This window comes from Taeniopygia guttata, chromosome 1 (genome assembly GCF_048771995.1).
Source record: "Taeniopygia guttata chromosome 1, bTaeGut7.mat, whole genome shotgun sequence".
Lineage (NCBI taxonomy): Eukaryota > Metazoa > Chordata > Aves > Passeriformes > Estrildidae > Taeniopygia > Taeniopygia guttata.
The window spans coordinates 96,868,346-96,889,424 of NC_133024.1; the positions used below are offsets into that span (position 1 = coordinate 96,868,346).

The 21,079-nt window shown below is 38.6% G+C and overlaps 1 protein-coding gene across 2 annotated transcripts; it reads left to right on the plus strand.

Annotated features, from left to right (window-relative positions):
• Positions 1-746: 746 nt before the first annotated feature.
• MSL3 (MSL complex subunit 3) lies at positions 747-20,638 on the plus strand. 2 transcript variants are annotated; one of them, XM_030280836.4, is made up of 13 exons: positions 747-1,080; positions 2,916-2,998; positions 3,577-3,672; positions 4,233-4,333; positions 5,225-5,316; positions 6,024-6,146; positions 6,605-6,765; positions 8,663-8,821; positions 9,062-9,324; positions 9,720-9,829; positions 10,016-10,115; positions 10,539-10,623; positions 19,737-20,638. In XM_030280836.4, the coding sequence occupies exons 1-13, from the start codon at positions 982-984 to the stop codon at positions 19,834-19,836; spliced, it is 1,572 nt and encodes a 523-aa protein (XP_030136696.1). In that variant the 5' UTR covers positions 747-981; the 3' UTR covers positions 19,837-20,638. The 2 variants fall into 2 exon arrangements, with proteins under 2 accessions (XP_030136696.1, XP_072789992.1); XM_072933891.1 differs by lacking the exon at positions 747-1,080 and adding an exon at positions 1,489-1,757.
• Positions 20,639-21,079: the final 441 nt, after the last annotated feature.

The window sequence follows — 21,079 nt, forward strand, 5'->3', positions numbered from 1 at the left end:
GCTTCAGAAATGCTAAGTAATCACAAATTAACTGGTTTTTTCACAAGGCTGGCTAAGCCCAGGCCTCCCAGCCCTGTTATAGTCTTGTGTAAATCATAAATCCAGAGCTGGCATAAAAACTGCGACAGCCTGAGGGAGCATCTAATAACATCATGTGGGAAACTGCAACGTTCCCCTGGCTGAACCCCATGAGGTCCCTTCCAGGCATCAGTCAGCATAAACTGGCAAGAAAGCTGTGTATTGATTTTGATTATCTGCACTATATGTGTGCTTGTAGAATCAAATCAAACAACGGATTGAGTTTCTAGTCCAAACACCCTACGTATTTCTGGTTTTATTTTCCCGAAGGAAGGCTGAAAGAACAACGGAGAGCAAAACAAGGTAAACCTTGCGAGAGGTTACAATGTACACAAAGCTATCTTGGGAGTAGGGGCGCTTAAGACAACACTGGAAAGAAGGTGAGGAATGGGAATGTCTGCTGAAGTATCGGGGAAGCAGGAGCAGAGAGAAGGGCAGCTGTTGTTCTCGGGATGCGCTTAACCCTCGCCCGCAGCCCGCTCGGCTGGCGGGCACAGGCCCAGCGCACAGCCCGGCTCCCATGGCGCCGAGGCACGGCCGGGAGCTGCCGCCTCCTCCAGGGACACCCCTGGCCCAGGGCAGGCGGCCGCCCCTCCGCCCGGCGGGACGCGTCCCCCGCGCCGCCGCCGCCCCTTCCGCCGCCGCTCCCGCATCCCGCGCCGCGCACCCCGCGTGACCGGCGGGGCGGGCACGGGCGGGCACAGGCGGGCGGCCCGTCCCCGCAGCGCCCGGGCCGAACGCCGCTCCCCCGCGGAGGGCAGGGAAAGCCGGGCGCTGCATCCCCGCTCCGTCCCGGCCGCCCGCCCCCGCCACAGGAGCCGGGGGCGGGGCGGGGCCGGGCCGTCCGCGGCGCCTCCCCGCGGGAGCGGGCGGGGCTCCTCTCCTTTGCGCCATGATGAACAAATGACCTCGCGGGGAATGAAATTTAAGTTCCACCGGGGAGAGAGAGTTCTCTGCTTCGAGCCCGACCCCACCAAAGCCAAAGTGCTCTATGATGCCAAGGTGACCGGCCGCGCGCGCTCCTGCCTCCCCCTCCCGCGTCCCCCCGGGCGGGAGGGCGCGGGGCGGGGCCGGCGCGCGGCCCGCCCGCTCCCGTTACGGCTGCTGCTCTCCCGTTACCGCTCCCGCCGGGCGCGCCCCCGGGCGGGAGGCGGCGCGGGAAGCGGCTGTGGGCCCGGCCGGGGAGGCGGCTCCGCCGGCAGCTGCACTTGTTGCGGGAAACGGGCGCCGACCCAGGGAGGGGGGAGCAGGCGGGGAGGCCGCGGGGCGGGGGCCGCCACGGGACGGGGAGACGAAGCGAGGCGGTGCCGGCCCCGCCGGGCCTGGCCTCCCGCCGTTGTTGCTCCCCGCGGGCGGCGCAGGCCGGTGCCCCGCTGGGGCTCAGCTCTCTCCCCGCGGCACGGGAGCCCCGCGGGTGAGGGTGCGTGTGGCAGCTGTTAGCGAGCCTCCGGGCCTTGCCCGCGCCGGGGAGCAGAGGGATGGGGCCTGCCTGTCGCGGCAGGTAGGCAGCGAGCGGCTCTGCCAGTGTCAGACGCGCTTCCCGCCTTCCGTGCTCGGCTGAACACCTGCAGAGTAACTCTGGAGTCTTACTGCCACCCCTGCCGTTTGGTAGCGTAGCTGGATTGATTTCCCCTCACGCTTTCCCACGCTTACTGCCCGCCCGTCTGCGTTTCAGAAAGGTATAAGTGGTACCGCTGGTGAAGGAGAATATACGGAAATAAGATAGTAAACAGTGTGCGGTGGGCCACAGGTCTGCAGTAAGAGGTGACAACCTCAGTTAGGGCCTAACCTTAAGAGTAGTGAGAGTAATGAGACAGCTTTATGTAAATAGTGTTGTTTTGGGGTATCAGGGGTGCACAAGATTATTTTTCAATCCTAAACCATCCGTCTTTAACTTAGAAATGGAGTTCTGGGGTTTTTTTTGTTACAGCAAGAGATAAAAAAGGAAGTGTTGTAACTGGATTGTTGATGAAATTAGTACTTTTTGCTGCACGTTTGCTAGCTGTGCTTATGTGTGTTTCTCAAATATCTTTGATTAGGAATGCCGCTGTCCTGTAATATTTTGGGCTACCCTTTTCTTTCTACATTTTCTTCTATACCCAAGCAACCGGGCAGCTGTAGTTGCTGTCCCTGTAAACCTATCAACTGAGTACAAAAATGCATAGTACTTTTTCTTCTTTACTGTCAAGTACCCTGAACAACATAACTGTCTGCAAATCCATGAATAGTTTTTAAATTCTGGACACCCAAATTAAAACATCACTGTAGCCTAAGTACTGCTAATGATGTATTGAAAACCACTCAAGTGCAGGCACCACATCTTTTTCCTCTGAGGTGCAGGCCCTTTCAGATTGGTCATTGCACATTTGTGAAAATGGAAGAAAGCAAGGGTTGAGATATTCCCAAAGCCTCTTAATGTTTGTGGCTGTGAGTATGTGGTGTTCAACAGAGCAGTATTTCTGAGGTTTATGTATAGAGAACTGTGTTTCCTGCGTAGGGGGCTTGAGGAGACCGCAGAGGGGAGAAGGTGAAGTAGCCAAATCTGCATATCCATACTGTGCTACTGTGCTGTTTGATGTCTCCCTTTGTCTGTCTTGAATGCATGAGACCTTTGAGGATAGAACAAAGATTGTGATCAGTCTGCAATGTTAAGAGTAGCTAACAAGAAGGCTAGGTTCTTTAATTGTATAATCCTTATCTTCTGTTCATGTCAATATTAACTGGCAAAATATCAAGCCTTTTCTTTTCTTTCTTTCTTTGTACATAAACTTTCTAAATACCCAAAGGCTTACTTTCTCTCAAGGTTTTTAATATGTGCTATTCTATATTTGTTTCAGATTGTTGATATTGTTGTTGGAAAAGATGACAAAGGCAGAAAGATTCCAGAATATCTGATCCATTTTAACGGTTGGAACAGAAGGTAAGAACCTACATATGTCGTTTCAATTCTTCCATTTCTTCTGTTTTATTCTGCAAAGACAGGCTTTGCACAGGCTATCAAAGGACCAATGTTTGCAGGAGTATTTTTATTTTTGTGAATGCCTTTAATATATGTACTCATGTTGACATTGGTCTGTATCCACATTTCAGTGAATCAGTTTGATAGACATGAGTTTAAACCTTATGAGACCTCTGTCTTTGGCGTATACTTATGGCACCTAAGTTTCCATTAATAAAGGTTTAGGCTTTGTTAAATCTAACCCTGGATTTTTTGGTTGTCAATGCCAGTACGTGAGTGCAGTGTCTTGACTGTGATTGATAGTATGTGTCAGTGCTAGAAATACAGTTTCAGGTTAAGTCAAGGCTTGAGGAATTTTAGGTGGCAATGTGAGAGCTGAAGCCATGTGAACAGAGAAGAGTGCAAACCTTGTGATGCAGATGTTGCTTCTGAATGACAGTAAATAAGTCCTTTGTGGATTTAAAGCATGTTAATTCATTGGTAATCATGAGTGGCATATATTCAAAGTAATTTTTTATTTTCTTTTGACCTGTCCTTAGCTGGGATAGATGGGCAGCTGAAGATCATGTTCTTCGAGATACAGACGAAAACCGCAGATTACAGCGTAAATTGGCACGGAAGGCTGTGGCTCGCATGTAAGAAATCCTTTTGGCCTCAAAATAAATGAGATTCATTTTCAGATTCAGACAAATACATCCAGGTGTCTGCAACTGAGCTTGGTGTCTGAGCACATGCTGTAGGTGGTAGATAGGTACATGATACAGTCAGTGCATTCTAGAGAGCTACTCTAAGCTAGAGACCTGTGAATTGTTATTAACACACTAAAAGACTAACAGCTCAGTAGCTATGTTATTCTTAACTATTGCTGTAAAATGCCTGTGTATTGGATCTGCATCTTCCCAAAGAAATGTACTTGCAAAATACTTTAGGAAAACTTGAAATATTTTGAGCCAAAGTCAATAATCTAATATTGCTTGGCCATGTCTAGAGGATCTTCTTGAGAACATGAATGTGTGGTAATGCACAGACATTAGGGTATCCACTCTCAAATAAGCATTGTCCAAATGTTTTCAGCTTTAATTAATGAAAACAATGCAAACATACGTTTCCTGTGCATTTGCACATAATGGAATTAGTTAGGATAAATGAATGAAATAATTACCCAAATGTCAGTGAACCATTTTATGTTCTGTAGGAGAAGAAAGGGAAGAAAGAAGAGACGCTGCAGGTTGCCTGGTGTTGACTCTGTATTAAAAAGCCTTCCTGCTGAAGAAAATGATGAGAGTAGTGAAAACTGTGAGCTTGTTTTCATCCTTTGGTAACTGGTGGGATGCCTTGACCTGGGGATAAGTGCATGGTGTCACTTGCCATGAGAGTATTATGGTCTTATCTGAAATATACAAAGGCAGTCATATGAAGAGGGAAAATTATGTTTCATACTAAGCATCTGTTAAGTTGGAGTATCTGTTTTCTTATTGTATTGTAGAGGCTTCTCCTTGCATCTCTTCTACTCAACTGTTCTAATCAGCAATTTCAGAGCTTAATGCTGTTTTCCTTAAAACAGCATTAATAGGTGTGAGAAGCCCTCAGTTTTCTTTGTTTGATGTTAGGAAACAGAACATTTCCCTCCTTGTGGTTGTTTGTTTTTGAGGGCAACAAGACTTTTTTTCCCCAGTCTACCTCACACAAAGGTCTGTTTCATGTCAGCTGACTGCCTGATTTCACTTTCAAGCCAGATTTTTAATTTCCTGCATTTTTATTTGTGACTAGAAAGCCGGTAGGAACATTGGCTGGCACTTAATTGATGCTCTGGGAACTGCTGCTGCACAGATTCATGCCTTTTGATTGAATGATTATTATGTTAATTCCCTGTGCACAAGTAAAGTCCAGTGAAAATGTGGGTGCTCAGGAATGTAGGGAGACTTTTAAAAGTGAGTGTTTTTCAATTGGACAGGAGGCAAAAATACTTCTTATAAACTCATCTGACATGTTTAAAACATTTATACTGGGCTGTAAATAATGCATGTTTAATTCAATTAGAATTACTCATCCTCATTAAATATAACAAGATAATTGAGGGTTTTTAGTGAGTTGGGTTTTTTGGTATTTTTTTGCATTGAGGCGTCAAAATGATTTGTCTTAACCTCTATAATGTAATAATAAATATGTGAAATCTCTTTTATGCAGCTATAAGTAGTTCTTCTTCTGATGACAGTGATGAAGGAACAGATGAAGAAATAAAAAGTGAAGAAAGTGACATAGATGAGAGGACGGAAATGGTATTTTTGTGTGTTCCTTAAGTTACTAGAATTTAAACATCTGCAATTGTAGTAGAAAATTGTAGTAGATGAAATGTAGACCACAACTGATAATTTAGCTGGAATTAAAGGCATAATTTTCTTATTCCTGGTGCTTATGATTATGAAAATTATACAATGTCATTTTCTTATAGAAGTATATGATACAATGCTAAAAATACCCATTTGTTTCTTTTCCTCTCATTCTACACAGAAGGCTTATGTAGAGAAGATGTAGCAAACTAGATTTTCCACTCTTGTGGGTGCTGTAAAAATTTGCTTGTCTATGCAGGTTGGACAAACCCTAATAGCAGCAGGATGTTTGTCGTGTATTTTACTGCGAGACAGGCATGTCAACCCTGGTCTTAAATTAAAATGTAGAGAGGACTGTTTCCAAGAAAAAAACCTGTATTTTCTACAGTAAACAGTCAATCTGAAAATATGTAGAATTTAACTACTACATTGTGGGTGATCTGAAGCAGCAACACCTAACAAATTTCTGGGTTTTTTTTGCTAAATACTTAACACTAAATTTAAAGAAAAAAAATTTAAAAAAATGAATTTGCGGATGTTTTCAAGAGCAGTATTGTTAAATAGTTTACATTATGGCTATTATCCACTTGTAATTTTACTACTGAAGTTATTTTTTCACAGCCAATATATTGTTTTCTTTCACTGATCTGTTGTAGAAAGAAGAACAAGACACTCATACAAAAAGGGACATGGAAGAAAGAGCAATAAGCATAGAAATTCCTGAAGTCTTGAAAAAGAAGCTTGAGGAAGACTGCTACTATATTAATAGAAGAAAAAGGGTATAAAATAAGAGTTGGGACTCTAACGTGCATGGGGTGTGAGGAGAGTGTCAAAAATAGTTTTTGTTTCTACAACTCCTGGAGGTTTTTAACTTCACCTTTTTAGCTTCATGTTGAGCTCAGACAGGGCAAGGTAGAATACAAAGAGTGTAGGGAGTAGGCTTCTCTGTAGCTATAACAGTGGTTTGTCATATTTAACAGCATAGTATTCTGGTTCCTGATTGTGCTTTAGAATGCAGATTGCTTTTAAAAGCTGGAAATGCAGCAGACTTGTTAATCTGACCATGTTTCTTGTTTCTCCTGATGTTGATAAAAAAATGCAGTTTAAGGGTTGAAATTATTCAGCCTTGAATTTGCTTTATGCATGAGATATTTAATTTATTTTTATTTAAAATAATTGGTACATTACAACTTACTGTTTTTATAAGACATTAATTTATTTTCTTTTTTTTTTTCAGCTAGTGAAGCTTCCTTGCCAGACAAATATAATAACCATCTTGGAGTCATATGTAAAACACTTTGCAATTAATGCTGCCTTTTCAGCCAATGAAAGGTCTCGGCACCATCAGATGACTCCACATGCTAATATGAATCTTCATTATGTGCCACCAGAGAAGAAGTAAGTAATCTTTAGTCCACTGCTGTTGTCACAAGAAGAATGACCTTGCATTCTGTGTTCTGTTTTATGGCTGTTCACTTCTGTGAGCTTATGCTGTAATGTATGTCTATTTACGGGGCTCAAAGTATTTGACAGTTAACTATAGCAGAGTAACACTGATAATTCGTTTATCAGGGAGAGAGTCCCAATCCTCTGAAAAGAGAGTCCCAATCCTCTGAAAAGTCATTATGTAAAAGTATCAATATCCTGTTTTATCATCTAAGTTCCTTTAAATATTGAGATCCGTTTGGAAGAATGTGTTGTCAATATGAAGAATTTAATATCTGATATATGAACACCCTGCTTAGATGAACTTGAACTGGTTCAAGTTTTAAAAAAAATAAAAATTTTATGCAAACACTGATAAAGAATTTCAAGTGCAAGTTGTTTGTTTGTTTTAAATGGCTATATGATCTTAAATCCTAGAGTCAGTATGTGGGGAAACTGGTAACTCAACGAATCAAGATTTGTAATTTGTCTTAGTCTGTTTTCTCATTCGAGCTGTATGTTTTGCTACCATGTTACAATTGCATTGACCATGCATGTTTGCAGTGTGGTAGCTTTTGATTATTTGGGGATTTTTTTATCTTATGTTAAAGATTTTTGATAGTAGATGAGACTGCTTCTAAGTACAATGGGCAAAAATCTTGTTATTTTATCAAAGAGAAATACTGACTTGTGTTAGTGTTACAGTCAATGCTGCGTAATTATGCTATTCCTTGCAATATTTTAGCCTGAGTGTCTTGTTTTATGTTAGTGTTATTCATTCTTTGACAGATTGACACTTTTCCTTCTTTGTAGTATAATATTCCAAACAAAAGGTTAGATAAAATACCAGAAATATGAACAGAAGATTTTACCCTCATGATTTTTACAGGATTATGTTTAAGTCACTTCCTCAATAAAAACAGTGCTTTAGTTAAAAAAAAAATGGGTCCAGTTTCAGTAATCATTAAGTAGGAGAGATTCAGCTAACATCTTCATTGTATTTGCCTTACTGCTCTAACACTGAAGGTATTGACCTTCTTAGATTTATAGAATTTCTGCACATGATGGTCCCCTGACCCAATTAATGTGTAGTAGTTTCAGTAGTGGTATGAAATATTGGAGGTTTGGAATTTCAAACATGCATCATTGTGGCAGAACCAAATTGTTACCATACACATACGCACTTGAAACATGAGAGGGGAAGACCTTCACAAAGGTGAAAGGTATTGCAGGTGTGCTACGCTCTGTATTCTTGGTTCTTGTAATAGCTTGTGTACTCATCACCTGACCCTGTAAGTCTTTCACACAGACCTGAAACTGAAATTCCTGGTAGCCTCCAAATGTAGTGCTCTGATTACCAGAACAGACCATTGGAAATTGTTCTCCCATGCAAATTTATCTGGATATCTCTTGAGCACAGCCTTAACTGCATCTTAGTGGCTATAGGTCAAATTCTGCTTATGTATTTTAGAAAGAAATTCAGTCTGTTTAGTACTTATTTTTTATGGCTGGTGTCTCTTTTTTCAGCACAGTGAACTTGGAAAACCAAAATAATGCTTACCTTAAAAATATCTGACTATTTACTCAACGGTAGATTTTATTAGTTTAGTGAATAGTGTAATACAACAGAGCAGTTGTATGATTTTGTTTAAAGTTATAAAGCAGACCTTTTAAAAAGACTTGTATTTCTGAAGTTAGCAAGAGCAATCACCGTCTTTTAAAGTGTTTTTAATTGCTTATCATTACTAGTGATTGAATCAGCATATTGTAGTTATGATGTTAATGGACTGTATTAAAGAGCAATTTTGTGCAACTATGCTGAAAAACAGTGCCATGCAACTTTGAAATTCATAATTTTTTTCCCCTCTAGTGTCGAGCTATGTAAAGAGATGGTGGATGGGCTGAGAATAACCTTTGACTTCACACTTCCCTTAATTTTGCTCTATCCTTATGAACAAGCTCAATTCAAGAAGGTGACTTCATCAAAATTCTTTCTTCCTATCAAAGAAAACTCAACAACTACTAACAGGTAGGTTAGATATAAGAAGTTTAATACTCCTTATCTGAGAAGGTAGGAGAATGTGGTATTTCTTTCATTTAACTTTAATTTGAAGATAAGTATACTTCTGGAAAATAGTATTTAATAGTTATTTGGAGGAGGCTGTCTTATCTGATTAAGTGTTCAATAAGATCTGTGAAACTAGAATAATTTATTTTATGGCGACACCTCTGACCTCTTCAATTCTATAAACCTGCCTTAATTTCCTAGAAATCAGGAGGAGCTTTCCCCAAGCCCTCCTCTGCTGAATCCACCCACGCCTCAGTCGACTGACAGCCAGCCCACCACAGGGGAGCCGGCCACGCCGAAGAGGCGAAAAGCTGAGCCCGAAATCCTGCAGTCGCTGAGGCGTTCGACACGCCACAGCTCCAACTGCGACAGGTTATCTGAGAGCAGCGCGTCCCCACAGCCCAAACGGCGGCACCTCGAGACCCCAGCTTCTATGCCAAAGCTCTTCTTGCACCTGGAAAAAAGTAGGTTTTTCTTTTTACATTGTGGGTCTAAACAAAGCATAAAGTTCTGGTCTTCTTTTAGTGCTGTATGGACTGTAAACTCCATGAAAGAAATGGGAAGTCATTGATGCAAAAAGTCATACTTTTTGTATCAGTTCTTTAACCCTGAGGCCTTATTACCAAAGAGAGAAATAGAAATCAGTATTGTCAGTACTTTGGTGTATTTTTCCACAGAATGCAATAAGCTGCTTTTCTGAGAGCCTATTTTAGGATAACCTTTATTGAATTTTAGTGTTTCAGACTTCAAACATTTTAGCAGCAGGCCTTAGATGCATTTAATGGCTTATAGTTCCAAGTAGTAGTTTACAAGTAGTAAAATTTTTCTTACTTCTTTTGTTTTTCCTTTTGTTTTGAAGAAACCCCTGTCCATAGTGGGTCATCTTCACCTATAACTTTGACTCCTAGCAAAGAAGGGAGCACGGTGTTTACTGGCTTTGAAGGTAGAAGAAACAACGAATTGAATGAGGTAACAGATTTTGATGTTATTGTCCTAGATTCAAGGATTAAAAGTTTTGTGGACCTCAGAGTAGGGCTGCGTAAGAAAAGATTTTGTTTGTATTACCTACTCATCTTTGAATTTGAAGTTCTGTACAGACTAAATTATTTATGTTACAAAATTTTCATAACCGGTATTTTCATATTTTATCTGTAGGTTTTGTCCTGGAAATTGATGCCAGAGAATTATCCACCAAGTGATCAACCACCACCTCCCTCATATATCTATGGATCTCAACATTTGCTGAGGATGTTTGGTAAACTAATGCAAAATTCTCTGCTCAAACTTGCTTTATATTTCTTTTCCAGTCCTGATACCTGTGTGATTTTTCCATTTGCTTTATTAAATTTATTTTTATTCTTGGAGGAATATACATTTTAATCTATTTGGAACTTTTGGGCTATTTATAGATTTGGTTATCTTTTAGTGGCTCTGTAAGCCTTCATTTAAGAAAGGCAAAGCAGTGTTACTTCCAGTACACTATCATTTAACCCAGCAGCACTCACCTTATCAGCATGTTCCTATTTAGTAAGGCTTTGAAAGATCAAAAGTAGCTTGCAAGGAAAAGTGGGGTCTGTGTTGAGAAGAAATTTTTATATTCTTTTCTATATAGTGGATAAAAGTAATTTGAAGTTGCATGTACAAGAAGAGGTATAAACATTATTTCTTTTATTCACAGTAAAACTACCAGAAATACTGGGGAAGATGTGCTTTCCTGACAAAAACCTAAAGGCTTTAGTAAAACACTTCGAGATGTTTCTGAGGTAATGTACCACAGCAGTGTTTCTACTGTTACATAGATCTAAATATCCTGGAATGGCAAAGGGGGTTTAAAATAACATACTCATATTCTGTAACTACAAGATTATGATAAAATTGGTATACCATTTTAACATGAGCAATCTGAGGGAACCAGAATTTTCTACTTTGCATTTTGATAAACACATTGATATAGAACTGAAGTGTGAAAGTTTGTTGATATGTATAGAATGACGAGTCTGACTTGGTTGAGTAGCATGTTTTATGTAGAAATGCAAAGTCTGCATTGGTATTTTTTATCAATATTAGCATGGGGAGAAACTTGTACTTTAAAACATGTTTTTAATTGTGGTAATTTCTTACAAGAAATGTCTGTCTTAACTGAGCTTTGAACAGAAAGACTTCTCTGTGATGCAGTGCAGTGGTTTGTAGGATACACAACTCTGTCTGACCACACTAGCTTCACCACTGGAGTCAGTAAGGTCGTACCTGCACCATGATCAGATTGGTTTATCAGGTACTGTAATGAGTATGCATGACATTGGGGACGTGGTTAGATATCTCGTGTTGGCACTGTGTTGTCTGCGTCTGTACACTGGAAAATAAAATTGCCAAGGAAAACTTTCAGGAGAAGCTGTTGTGGATAGTAATGAACAGATATGGAAACTATAACTTAATTTTGGTCAGTGACTTCAGTAGCCACTTAGGGAAAGGTAACATAGTATTACACCAGCAAGAAAAAACTTGCACTAGAGAACAGGGAGATGAAAGCTTTAAATCGCTTTTACTTTAATTGCTTATTGAAAATAGAAGATGTTTCCAGTATCAAAGTTTCTACAATACACTGTTTTTCTCTGGAAGCAGTTGTCAAGTTTTACTCATTCTATTTTGCATCTGTTTTGTCAGATCCTTGTTGGCATTCAAAATACGTTTAAATTAAACAGGACAGAATTAGAGCTCATTGTTGGAAGACCATTTTTGCTTGAAGTAAATATTTCTTAGGCAGCTTAACTCACTGTGGATCAGATCAGTTTTTATCATACTTTTGACTGTTCAGATTCTTCTGTGTTGATCAGAGCAGATTTCTGTTCTTTAGTGCCTTTAATACCATGTTTTCATATCCATTCTATGGGTAATCTTTAATGGAGTAGAATAGATGAAAGGAGAAACATGTCCCCTACAGCCCATAAAATAAAGGTTGCTTATTAGGAGAGGGATGCTTAAGGGAGCTGAAATTTCTACTGATAGTATCTGTATGTGTTTTACTTTTCCATCTGTGCATTTCATTGAAATGTGTAGTCATCTATAAGTGGAAATAAAAACTATGTTTCCACATCAGCATTTTTAGGGGACATAGAACTGTGCTTTTGAAGCAAATCTCTCAGTAGTTCCCCCTTTCCATGCTTTGTGTTGTGGTGGAGAGTCCTCCAAATAAATACACAACCTGCATTTCTTTCAGAAAACACTTAACCAGAAGTATGCTTCAGTCTTTGAGGCCAGGCTATAACTAAACCAAAATGAGCCGCACAAGGCAAGCATAATGTGGATATCACATATCTGTTATAGCAAAATATTTGAAGGCTGTGTTTTTTCAAGCACAAAATTTCTTTTTTGACAGTGTCAAGAAAACTTCAAAGTTACAGTTACTACTGTAGGAAGCATTTGATCTTAGCAGCTTTGTAATAAATACTTATCTTAGTCTGTTTTCCTTGTCAGCTATGGTACTGGGCAACAGAAACCAGTGCAAATTATTAGATACTCAACATTTATTCATGTGGTGCTTTGAAAAGTTTTTCATTTGGGTATTTATTTCTTCATGCTGCTTGTTTGTTATTGAAAGTGGTCAAACAATTATTTTCTAGACACTTGGTTGTGCTTGATTTTTATCTTTACTTGAAAGCTTTCAGGTACACAATATGGTGAAAAACACACGTGGTACAATTTTTATAAAGTCAGTCAATTAGTATACTTACCACTTACTGTCCAATTAAAAGATTAGTTGGTTAGTTAATAATCTCTGGGGTCCTGCACCACTGAAAGCAGAGGTTTCTTTTGCCCCACTTTTTTATGTCTGGTCCAGATTCTGGGGAAAACAGAATGTCTATGTAGTTGGTTGTCTTCTTGGAGTGAGACTAAACAGTATTTATAAGGTTAGCTTATCATTACTAAATTTAGGGAAGAAAGGTAGGAAAAATGCTAGAAACTACAGCCATGCTTTAGCAATCTACAAAGCTATAAATACATGAAAAATACAAAAAGCTAAAAATCTTTAGGCATCAGTACTAGTTCTTCAATTTTCACATTGTCTTTTCCTTTTTGGGAATTAAAGGATTAATGGATGTTTATTATAAATACTTTATATCAGTTCTGTTCTAGCTTAACTTTTGAACAGTAAGAACTTCCCTACAACATCTGTATGCATTAGGTAATAGCAGCCAGTTTACTTAGGACTGCTTAATTTTTTTGGTTTTGGTTTTTTGTTGTTTTTTTTTGTGAACTGCTCTTGAGTTCTCGAGAAGCTGAAGTACTCTCCTTTTCTTTATTTCTCTTAATAGAAGACAAAGGATTGATGGGTCTGGTTGCATTAATTAAACTACTCCTGAATCTTCTTTGATGTCTAGTAGAGTAGTCCAAGCATTAGTAGTTTGTGTTCTTAAATAAAACTTTCATGCAGTGCAAAACTGATTTAGTTCTTGCATTGGTACTGATTAAATTTTGAATTATGATTTTGTGGCTAAAATTTATAGTTTACCTTTTATGCTTTTAATCTCCTGTGGGCTGATAAACTGAGACTTATGTAATGTAATACTTTTTCTGGAAGCTTGTTGTCTTGAATTTACTTAGTACATGATAGATGCATTAAATTAGCTTTGAGATAATATTTTCCAGTCACGCCCTCAGACTGCTGCTAGACAACATTTTTCTCAAGTTCCCAGACAACATATATTTTTCAGGAATGTATGAAATGCATCTTTTTGACTTTCTTGTTAAGTAGAAACTCTACCCTCTGTGCTTAGTCGAGCTTTCTACAAGTGTGCAAAATAAAAGTTTCTTCATGGAGAACAGGGAAGTTTATTTCTCAATAGAATTTGCAGAAAGAAATCAGATTCTCAAATTAAGTACAAAAATTTGAATCTTAAATTATTTACTTATGAAATAATTCATAGTACTTGCAGTCTAAAAACAGACTCACCAGTTCTTTTCACTGATTTTCACTTAGTGCACATTTAGTCTTTAGGACCAAGCAGTGGGAGCTAATGCTTTAACTGGAGCTTACTGGTGCTAACTGATAATTGGACTAGTGAAAGACCCCTGATTAAATCTTCTTGCCTGTTAATAGCTTTAAAGTAAGAGGAAGTATTAGCTTTAAACTAATTCCATTATTTTAGCCGCTTTTGAAATAAAATGCTGCGTATGCTCTATTTTACAATTTCCTGGCATTGTAAAATGCCCAACATGCCTCCAAAGGTTCCTTTAGTGATGAGAAATGACTGGCAGGAAGGTGCCCATTTGTGTTTTCTGTTTCCATTAATTTGCACACAGCCTTGTCTGGAAAACTGTTCTGGAGTCAGAGGCCTCCTCCCAAGTCTGTTAACCAATAGGAGCTGCTTAAGAATTAGGAGGATATAGTATGTCTGTTTTTACAAGAGCAAGACCCATCTTCACTGAGGTAATTTCAGAGAATGTCATTCGCATTTTGGGAAAAAAGGCTAAATGAAGTGGTACAGAAAAGCATAGACAAATATTTTGACTTTGATGAAATACAAAAGAATAAATAAGTGACAAAATAGTTCTAAAATATTGCTTCTAAAATTTCTAGTAAGTTTTTTTTTCCAGATGAGGCCAGTGTATTATTTCAGATTATGGAGAGCTAGTGGTCAAATATTTTAGTTTTATTAAAAACCCACAGGTATTTCAAACTCAGTATTTCCTTTAAGCTTAGATCTCTATTTTTATCCCCTGAAAATCCGCTTGTCTCTGTTGCGCCACTTTACTCCATGAGTAGAAAAATATTTTGATTCTGCTGAGTCTTTCTGAGAAGAAAGCCAAATCAGAGGACTGTAATAATAAAATGTGTATATACAAAGATGACAAGTTGTTTCAAGTAACCTTAAGAAATAGATCTCTGGTGCTGACAGCTGATTTTGAGTGTAATAATTTCATTATATATAACTGCAGTGGTGAATTTTGGCCACTAGTCTGTGCTAGTGTACAATTATGAGAGTTTATTTGTGACTGAGAATGAAAAAATTAAGCATTGCAAATGGTGAATGGATTAGAAGGCATCTTTAGTTAGGTGAGGTTGGTTTGTGATATAGTTCCTGCTCATTGTGACCTCAGCTGCAAATGGGCAAGTAATTAAAAATCACATTTTGAAAGATGGAAAAGAATGCAATTGTGCCAGTGTTTCTTACATTTTATTATTAACTGGTTAATATTGTTGAACTATACTGGGGTTTTTTTCTCTCAATTTTTTAGATTAACCAGTTACTTGGTTATGTTTTGGTTATACACTAGAAAACTTAATGGAATTGAAACCTAAATGTGAGAAAATCAAGAGTCTGAATATAAATGGAGACATGGATTTAGAGTGCACAAACATGCAAAGCAATATTTTTTCCTAGTTTTGAAACACTTTGAACTGAAGGAATTTTCTTTGCACAGTTGGGTAGAAAGGTAATCACCATTTTGGGCCCTCTCAAACTTTTGGCACCTTTAGGTAGAATGCTTCTTCTAGTGAGTATCTGGTATTGTGCAGGTTCTTACTTTCAGTGGGCTTTGTTGGCTGCTTGGTCTGCAGAATGTGCTTGTTGGTGCTTATTGTCCTTGACTAAGGTTTTGTTACATTGCCAAAAACTGTTCCTGAAACTCAGCATGTGGATCGCTTTTATTCCTTCTGCTTTCCAAATCATCAGGTGCCTGGGAATTTGAAAGAGCGTATTGCTAGCCTATTGCTAGTCTTTTATTAGATCAAATCTAATAGGAGGTTTGGATCATGTATCTAAATTTAGAGGTTAATCCTTTAACCTCTAAAGTTAGTACTTGAAATGTGTTATGGTAGCGTTTTTAGAAGGCAGCTCTAGTTACCTGTGCTGGCCTGGTCACAGGATTTTCATCCTTGAGACAAACCAAGCGCTCCTGTATTGAGCTCTTGTAGGACTGTTTTCTCAAAAGGTCTTTGGGAAAAATTTATTCTTACTCAATCTAATTCTTGGAAATGTTATGATGGTAGCTTGGTATCTTCAGGGTTCTCCACACATCCTCATAAAAGGCCGAGGAATATTATCTCAGTTTCTATATATCAATGAGTGACAAGAGTCCAGTCAACAAAACAGGCCAGTTTAGGATGGTTCTTGAGCCATTAGGTATTACAATAAACATCTAAAACTTCAATTCACTTCTTCTGTTGACTGCAGTGGGGTTATGATGGACTTTTTAATCTTTTGCCCTGAACAGCTTTCCGGATGGAGACAGGCCTATAAACTGGGGAGGGGTGAGGGTCAGATGGTGGCATATGTTTTTGTGTGAACCTAAATAATTTTAGTTTTCAAATCCTGCATTTGAGTAGTAGTGTCAGAGATGAGGTAACTTCTTAATCTGCAAATGTCATTTTGACATTTCTTTTGATGAAGTGACTCAGAGTTAGGACTCATAATGGTCTTCTAGCAAATATAGATAGATCATTACAGTAGCCTTTCAAACAGGTCACCAATCTCATCAAAGCATGTGCTTTTAAAATTCTGTAGAAGAAGTGTGTAAAGTCACCTTCCTGGAAACTTTTCCTTTGGATTCTATCTTCTTATACTTGAAGATATCTTTCTAAAAACTAAGGCTTTCTTTTCTTTGTCATTTTCACACTTTCTAGGCTGTTCCTAAGTTTATTCATGTGATGGTAGCTGACATTTAAAACAATTATTTTTCTTCATTCAGAGACTTCCAGTAATAAATTCTGTTGGTGGTGTCAAGACAAGGCCCACCAGAGTATACTCTTAAAACTCATACTATTTCAGTGATTCTTGTTGAAATATGTTCATGATGTGTCAAATGGCCTTCTAATGTGAATAGTGATAATTCACTCTTCTGTTTTGGTAAATCTACCTGTATAAGTCTGTCAGATGGTATTTGTGAGGCTATTGCTTGCTTAAAAACACCAACATGTGAAGATCAGAACATAGCTTGAAGAATTCCTAAGTTGCCCACATCTTTTTTCCTTGTCTCCATTCCCTCTAGATTTTTCTGAAGTGTTGCCCTTCTAGGAACCCGTGGTAGGGAGGAAATTAACTGCATTGTGCCATGTTACCTCTGTGCTCTAAGCATGAGTATAAAGCATTCATTTATTTTTGAGGACATTAATGATGAAAAATGCATGCAGTCTCAAATCAGTGTGGACTGTGCGTCCCAGAACTTGGTTGCTCATCAGCAGTCCCACTGTGTAGATGTATGCATATGAACTCCGTAAAAAGTGTAAAAATGAAAAAGACAACAAGTCTTTTTGAAAATGCAACAAGTGACTGAATGGATCAGATCTGCAAGTTAAAAATAATGAAACAATTTCTGAATAGCTCGATAGCAATATGCTTTCTATCTATTGCTGAACATTGTCTGCTAATTACAGCTCCCTCTGTCTTTTAATCTTGGCTCATAACTTTCAGGTAACAGTGTAATTGACCTTGGTGCTCTTTTAGCTTGTCCAAGAGCAAAGCAATAGTGGTAGGCAAAAGTCTTAGGAGACTCCTAATGTTTCTGTGCCAGTGTTCTGCACTCAGATATCTTTTGAATAGCAGCTTCAGAAGGGCCCCTGCTCTTTGTATGCCAGTATAGAAGGGATTGGGACAGAGGCTGACTGCATTCCTTCAGTAGTTTTCTCCTAGTTCTCTGCAGAAAATAATTTGTGTTTGCTAGCTCCGGGGTATTTTGTTTTTCACAGCTGTTACATGAAGAACAGGGAGATCTATGTTTCACTGTGTGCCTTTTTTTTGCATTGTAGGTGTGGCACACCATCTCAGCTAAAATTTCTCATCTGTACCAGCTGTCACTTGAGCATGCACCAAACTGGCATGTATGACTGATGGTTTAAGCAAAAGTCAGGAAATTTGTAAGAGAAAGTGAACCTGTTTCCCATTACTTGCTGTTCAAATTCTTGGAACTGTCAGCTACCCAAATGCCGTCTGAAGATTCTTTTAAAACACGTTTCCTTGTATGCTCTAGCTCTTAGTACTGTGTTTTACTGGATGTTATCCAAAGATACTAAGATTTTCATCAGCCCCTGTAATTTTTTAATGTCTTGGAGTCATTAATGTGTGTTAATGAAGAATTATTAAATACCACTTGTGGCTCATCTTAACCATATACAGTCTTAGTACATTCAAAGTTAGGTTGAAGTCTCTTAAGTTTTTGGCTTTTCCACACTTGCTTCATACCAACCCCTCATCCTAGAAAGTGATTTATAGCTAACTGAACTCAGAGGTCATAGCAGTTGATGAATTGGGTATTTTATTAGCTTCTAAATTGCTATAATTTTGAGTGTTCTTTTTTTAATGGTTTGAAATATTTTGCATCAGAAGCCGTTTAGGTCCCTCTATATACTGTTAATTGCAGAGCTGCTGTGAAATGAGGAAGTATGGAAGAAGTTGACAATGTGCCTTTTAAATTAATGGTGACACCAAAAAGGATTGATTTATTCTAAAAGAGTTTCTATTTCTCACTGCTTTTTCTAGAATTAGTAGGGTGTAACTGGTTCTTCCTCCAGTTTAACACTTCCTTGATGCCTGTGTTCAAGTGCAAGGACTGGGGGAAAATCAACCCTTTTTCATTTTTCTGCAATTTTGTACTGTCACCATTTTCTATGAGCTCTGAGCAATTAATATATTTCTTATTAAATTTAAAGTGCTTTATTTAGAGGATCTTGCCAGTATTCTTTGATGCTTTGGCTCTATTCAGATCAAAGAACATGCCTAGTTCAAGCAGTGCAGCAGTGAGTAGGGTTGGAGAATGCCTGTAGTTTTTATGCCATTCACAGGAACATTTTTTTTGATTTGGACTTTATATGTCCAAAGTATTTGCTATGCAAAACTGGTATTTTCAGCTTCCAATAGTGAAGTCATCACGCCAGCCACTGTTTCTTGTGAGAACACAGATTCTGTAAATGATGTAGTTTTCTGTTGTTTCTTTTGCTTCCTGCTCTTAAAACACGTAGCTAGCATTTTGCCATGTTTATTGATGCTGATCTTTAATATCCAGATGTTTTGAAGGTTTCTGAAGTACAGCTTGAGTGTAATCTTGAGTTTAATAACCATTTTGCCCCTTTGCCCCCATTTATATACCCAGTGTCTTTGAAATCCAAGGAAGGAGCAGAGCACTTATAGTAATTTTAGCTGTTTGTTAGTGGTGTTTGTAGCAGTACTGTTTATTTTCATTATCAGTCCTAAACCAAAGAAATAGTTGTATGTTAGCAGAGCAGAAAAACATTACAAAATATTGGGTGCTTGGTGGTTTGAATAGTATTTGCAGACCATCTTGCAGAAATAAGAAATTAAGGAACTGAATTTGCGAAGGGTGTGTTTTGTCATTGAAACCCATATTTAAATCAGGTGCTTCTGAAAGATGGAGAACCTAAAGGCACATGAAACATATGAAAAAATCATAGCTTTACTTGCCTTAAAAGATATAGTTTGACTTAATGGCTCCTGGCTATTTGTATAAGATACTGACAAAGTGATAACTGAAAATACTGGTTTGGGCATAAATTATAGTAGTGTGCTCAGCAGGTAAGTTACAGAAGTTGCAGAAAGAGCTCTTCTTTTTCCTTCTGTGCTAGTTCTTTGAATTATTTTTCTGAGTATAGCTTTAACTTTCAGATTTTGCTTCTTGTTTTGTTATTGAGCTTGTGGAACTTTTTTTAATGCTGCTTGGATTTCAGAATGCTAGAGGAAGGCTGTTTCTCACTATGTGAAACTTGTAAAAAATAGGGCAAATCCTTTATATGCCAAATTTTGAAGAGTAATAATTCTTAATTCCCAAGCTGTGTTTTTGCTGAGCTTAAAAATCAATTTGAAAAAAGCTTTTCTCTTAAATGTTTAATATTCTGTTCTTATTTTTTTATGTGCTTCCTTCTCAGGTTTTTAGCAGAATACCATGATGATTTCTTCCCAGAATCTGCTTATGTAGCTGCATGTGAAGCCTACTACAGTACTAAAAATCCTCGGGCCATCTACTGAAGCTATTCATAAGGATCAAATCCTACTATACATAGCCCATGACAATGCTATTCTGCTACATGGCTACAAGATGAGAAAGGAATTAAAACAACTTCTGGAGTTGAAGACATTGGAAAATATCTTTACGATGGTTGGATTACCTAGGAATGGAGAACTACTTTTCAGAGATGTGTATAGACAGTGGTGTGAGTTATTTAGCGGGTTGGATATAAATCTGACTCCAGATGAATGAAGAAGCCTTTTTCTGACTTTACTGCACAGGACTACACAAAGCAAAGGAGGCAAAAGCAGATGCATTGGCAACAGGACATTCTCATGAGGATAAATCACCATGCTGTGTTTCATTGTAGCTCAGCCTCTCCTGCCTGAGAAATAAGACTTGACTAAACAGTTGTAACTGAAGAGAATTTTTGACTGATATCTTATGGATTGTTTTCCTCAAAAATTACATTTCATCTGTGGAACTGTCATGATAGAACGGATTGCTTAATGTAAAGGTGGCTTTGCTATTTGGCTAGCGTGACATCTGCCTCAAAAATGACTTTGTTGCTTGAATGAAAGATGTGTTGTTGACTTTGCATTTTGCAAAGGTGTATATAGACCTTTCATGGTAAAGCTGACAGGGTTCTGGGCAGACCATACAGAGCCAGGGATTCGGCATTTACCTGGCAATAAATGATTTCCAGAGCCATTATGAAAGAACTGATAATCTACAAGTAAATGGGAAAGTCAGTGAAGTCATTGCAGTTTAATTGGCAAACACTTATTTTCTTAATAAAGTTCACAGTGGCTGCTGTGTGAATGTGTGGTTTTGACTGTCTAAAACATCTTGTTCATGCTCAATTAGTATTTTTGAGGGTGCTAAGTGTGCATAAGGAGAGGTGGGAGCACTGACAACATATGGAGAGGAGCCCTTTCTGTATCATTGGATGTTCCTCAGACTTGAAGGATGTCTCTTTAGACTTTTTTAGACACTGTTGCTCTGGAAATAGCAGTTCAGTGAGAACTGAGTTCCTACAAATGTGACAACACATTCAGGAGAAATTAATTGAAACATAGTTCTTGTTGTGGAAACTGCATGCAGGACTTAGAACACTGGCCTTCAAAGTCCTCGGCTGTATCAAGATAGACACAGAATTTAAAAGCACTGAGAGAAAACAGAACTCTGGTTTACAGACTGCGTTAATCACTCTGTAATCCTTGGTTCAGAAAACTTCTACCTGTAATTTGGCACTCAAGTTTC

Coding starts and splice junctions, on each gene's coding strand:
- MSL3 (XM_030280836.4), top strand. CDS start 982: ATGACCTCGCGGGGAATGAAATTTAAGTTCCACCGGGGAGAGAGAGTT. Junction 1,081..2,915: donor AAGTGCTCTATGATGCCAAG/GTGACCGGCCGC, acceptor TATTTGTTTCAG/ATTGTTGATATTGTTGTTGG. Junction 4,334..5,224: donor TGATGAGAGTAGTGAAAACT/GTGAGCTTGTTT, acceptor TCTTTTATGCAG/CTATAAGTAGTTCTTCTTCT.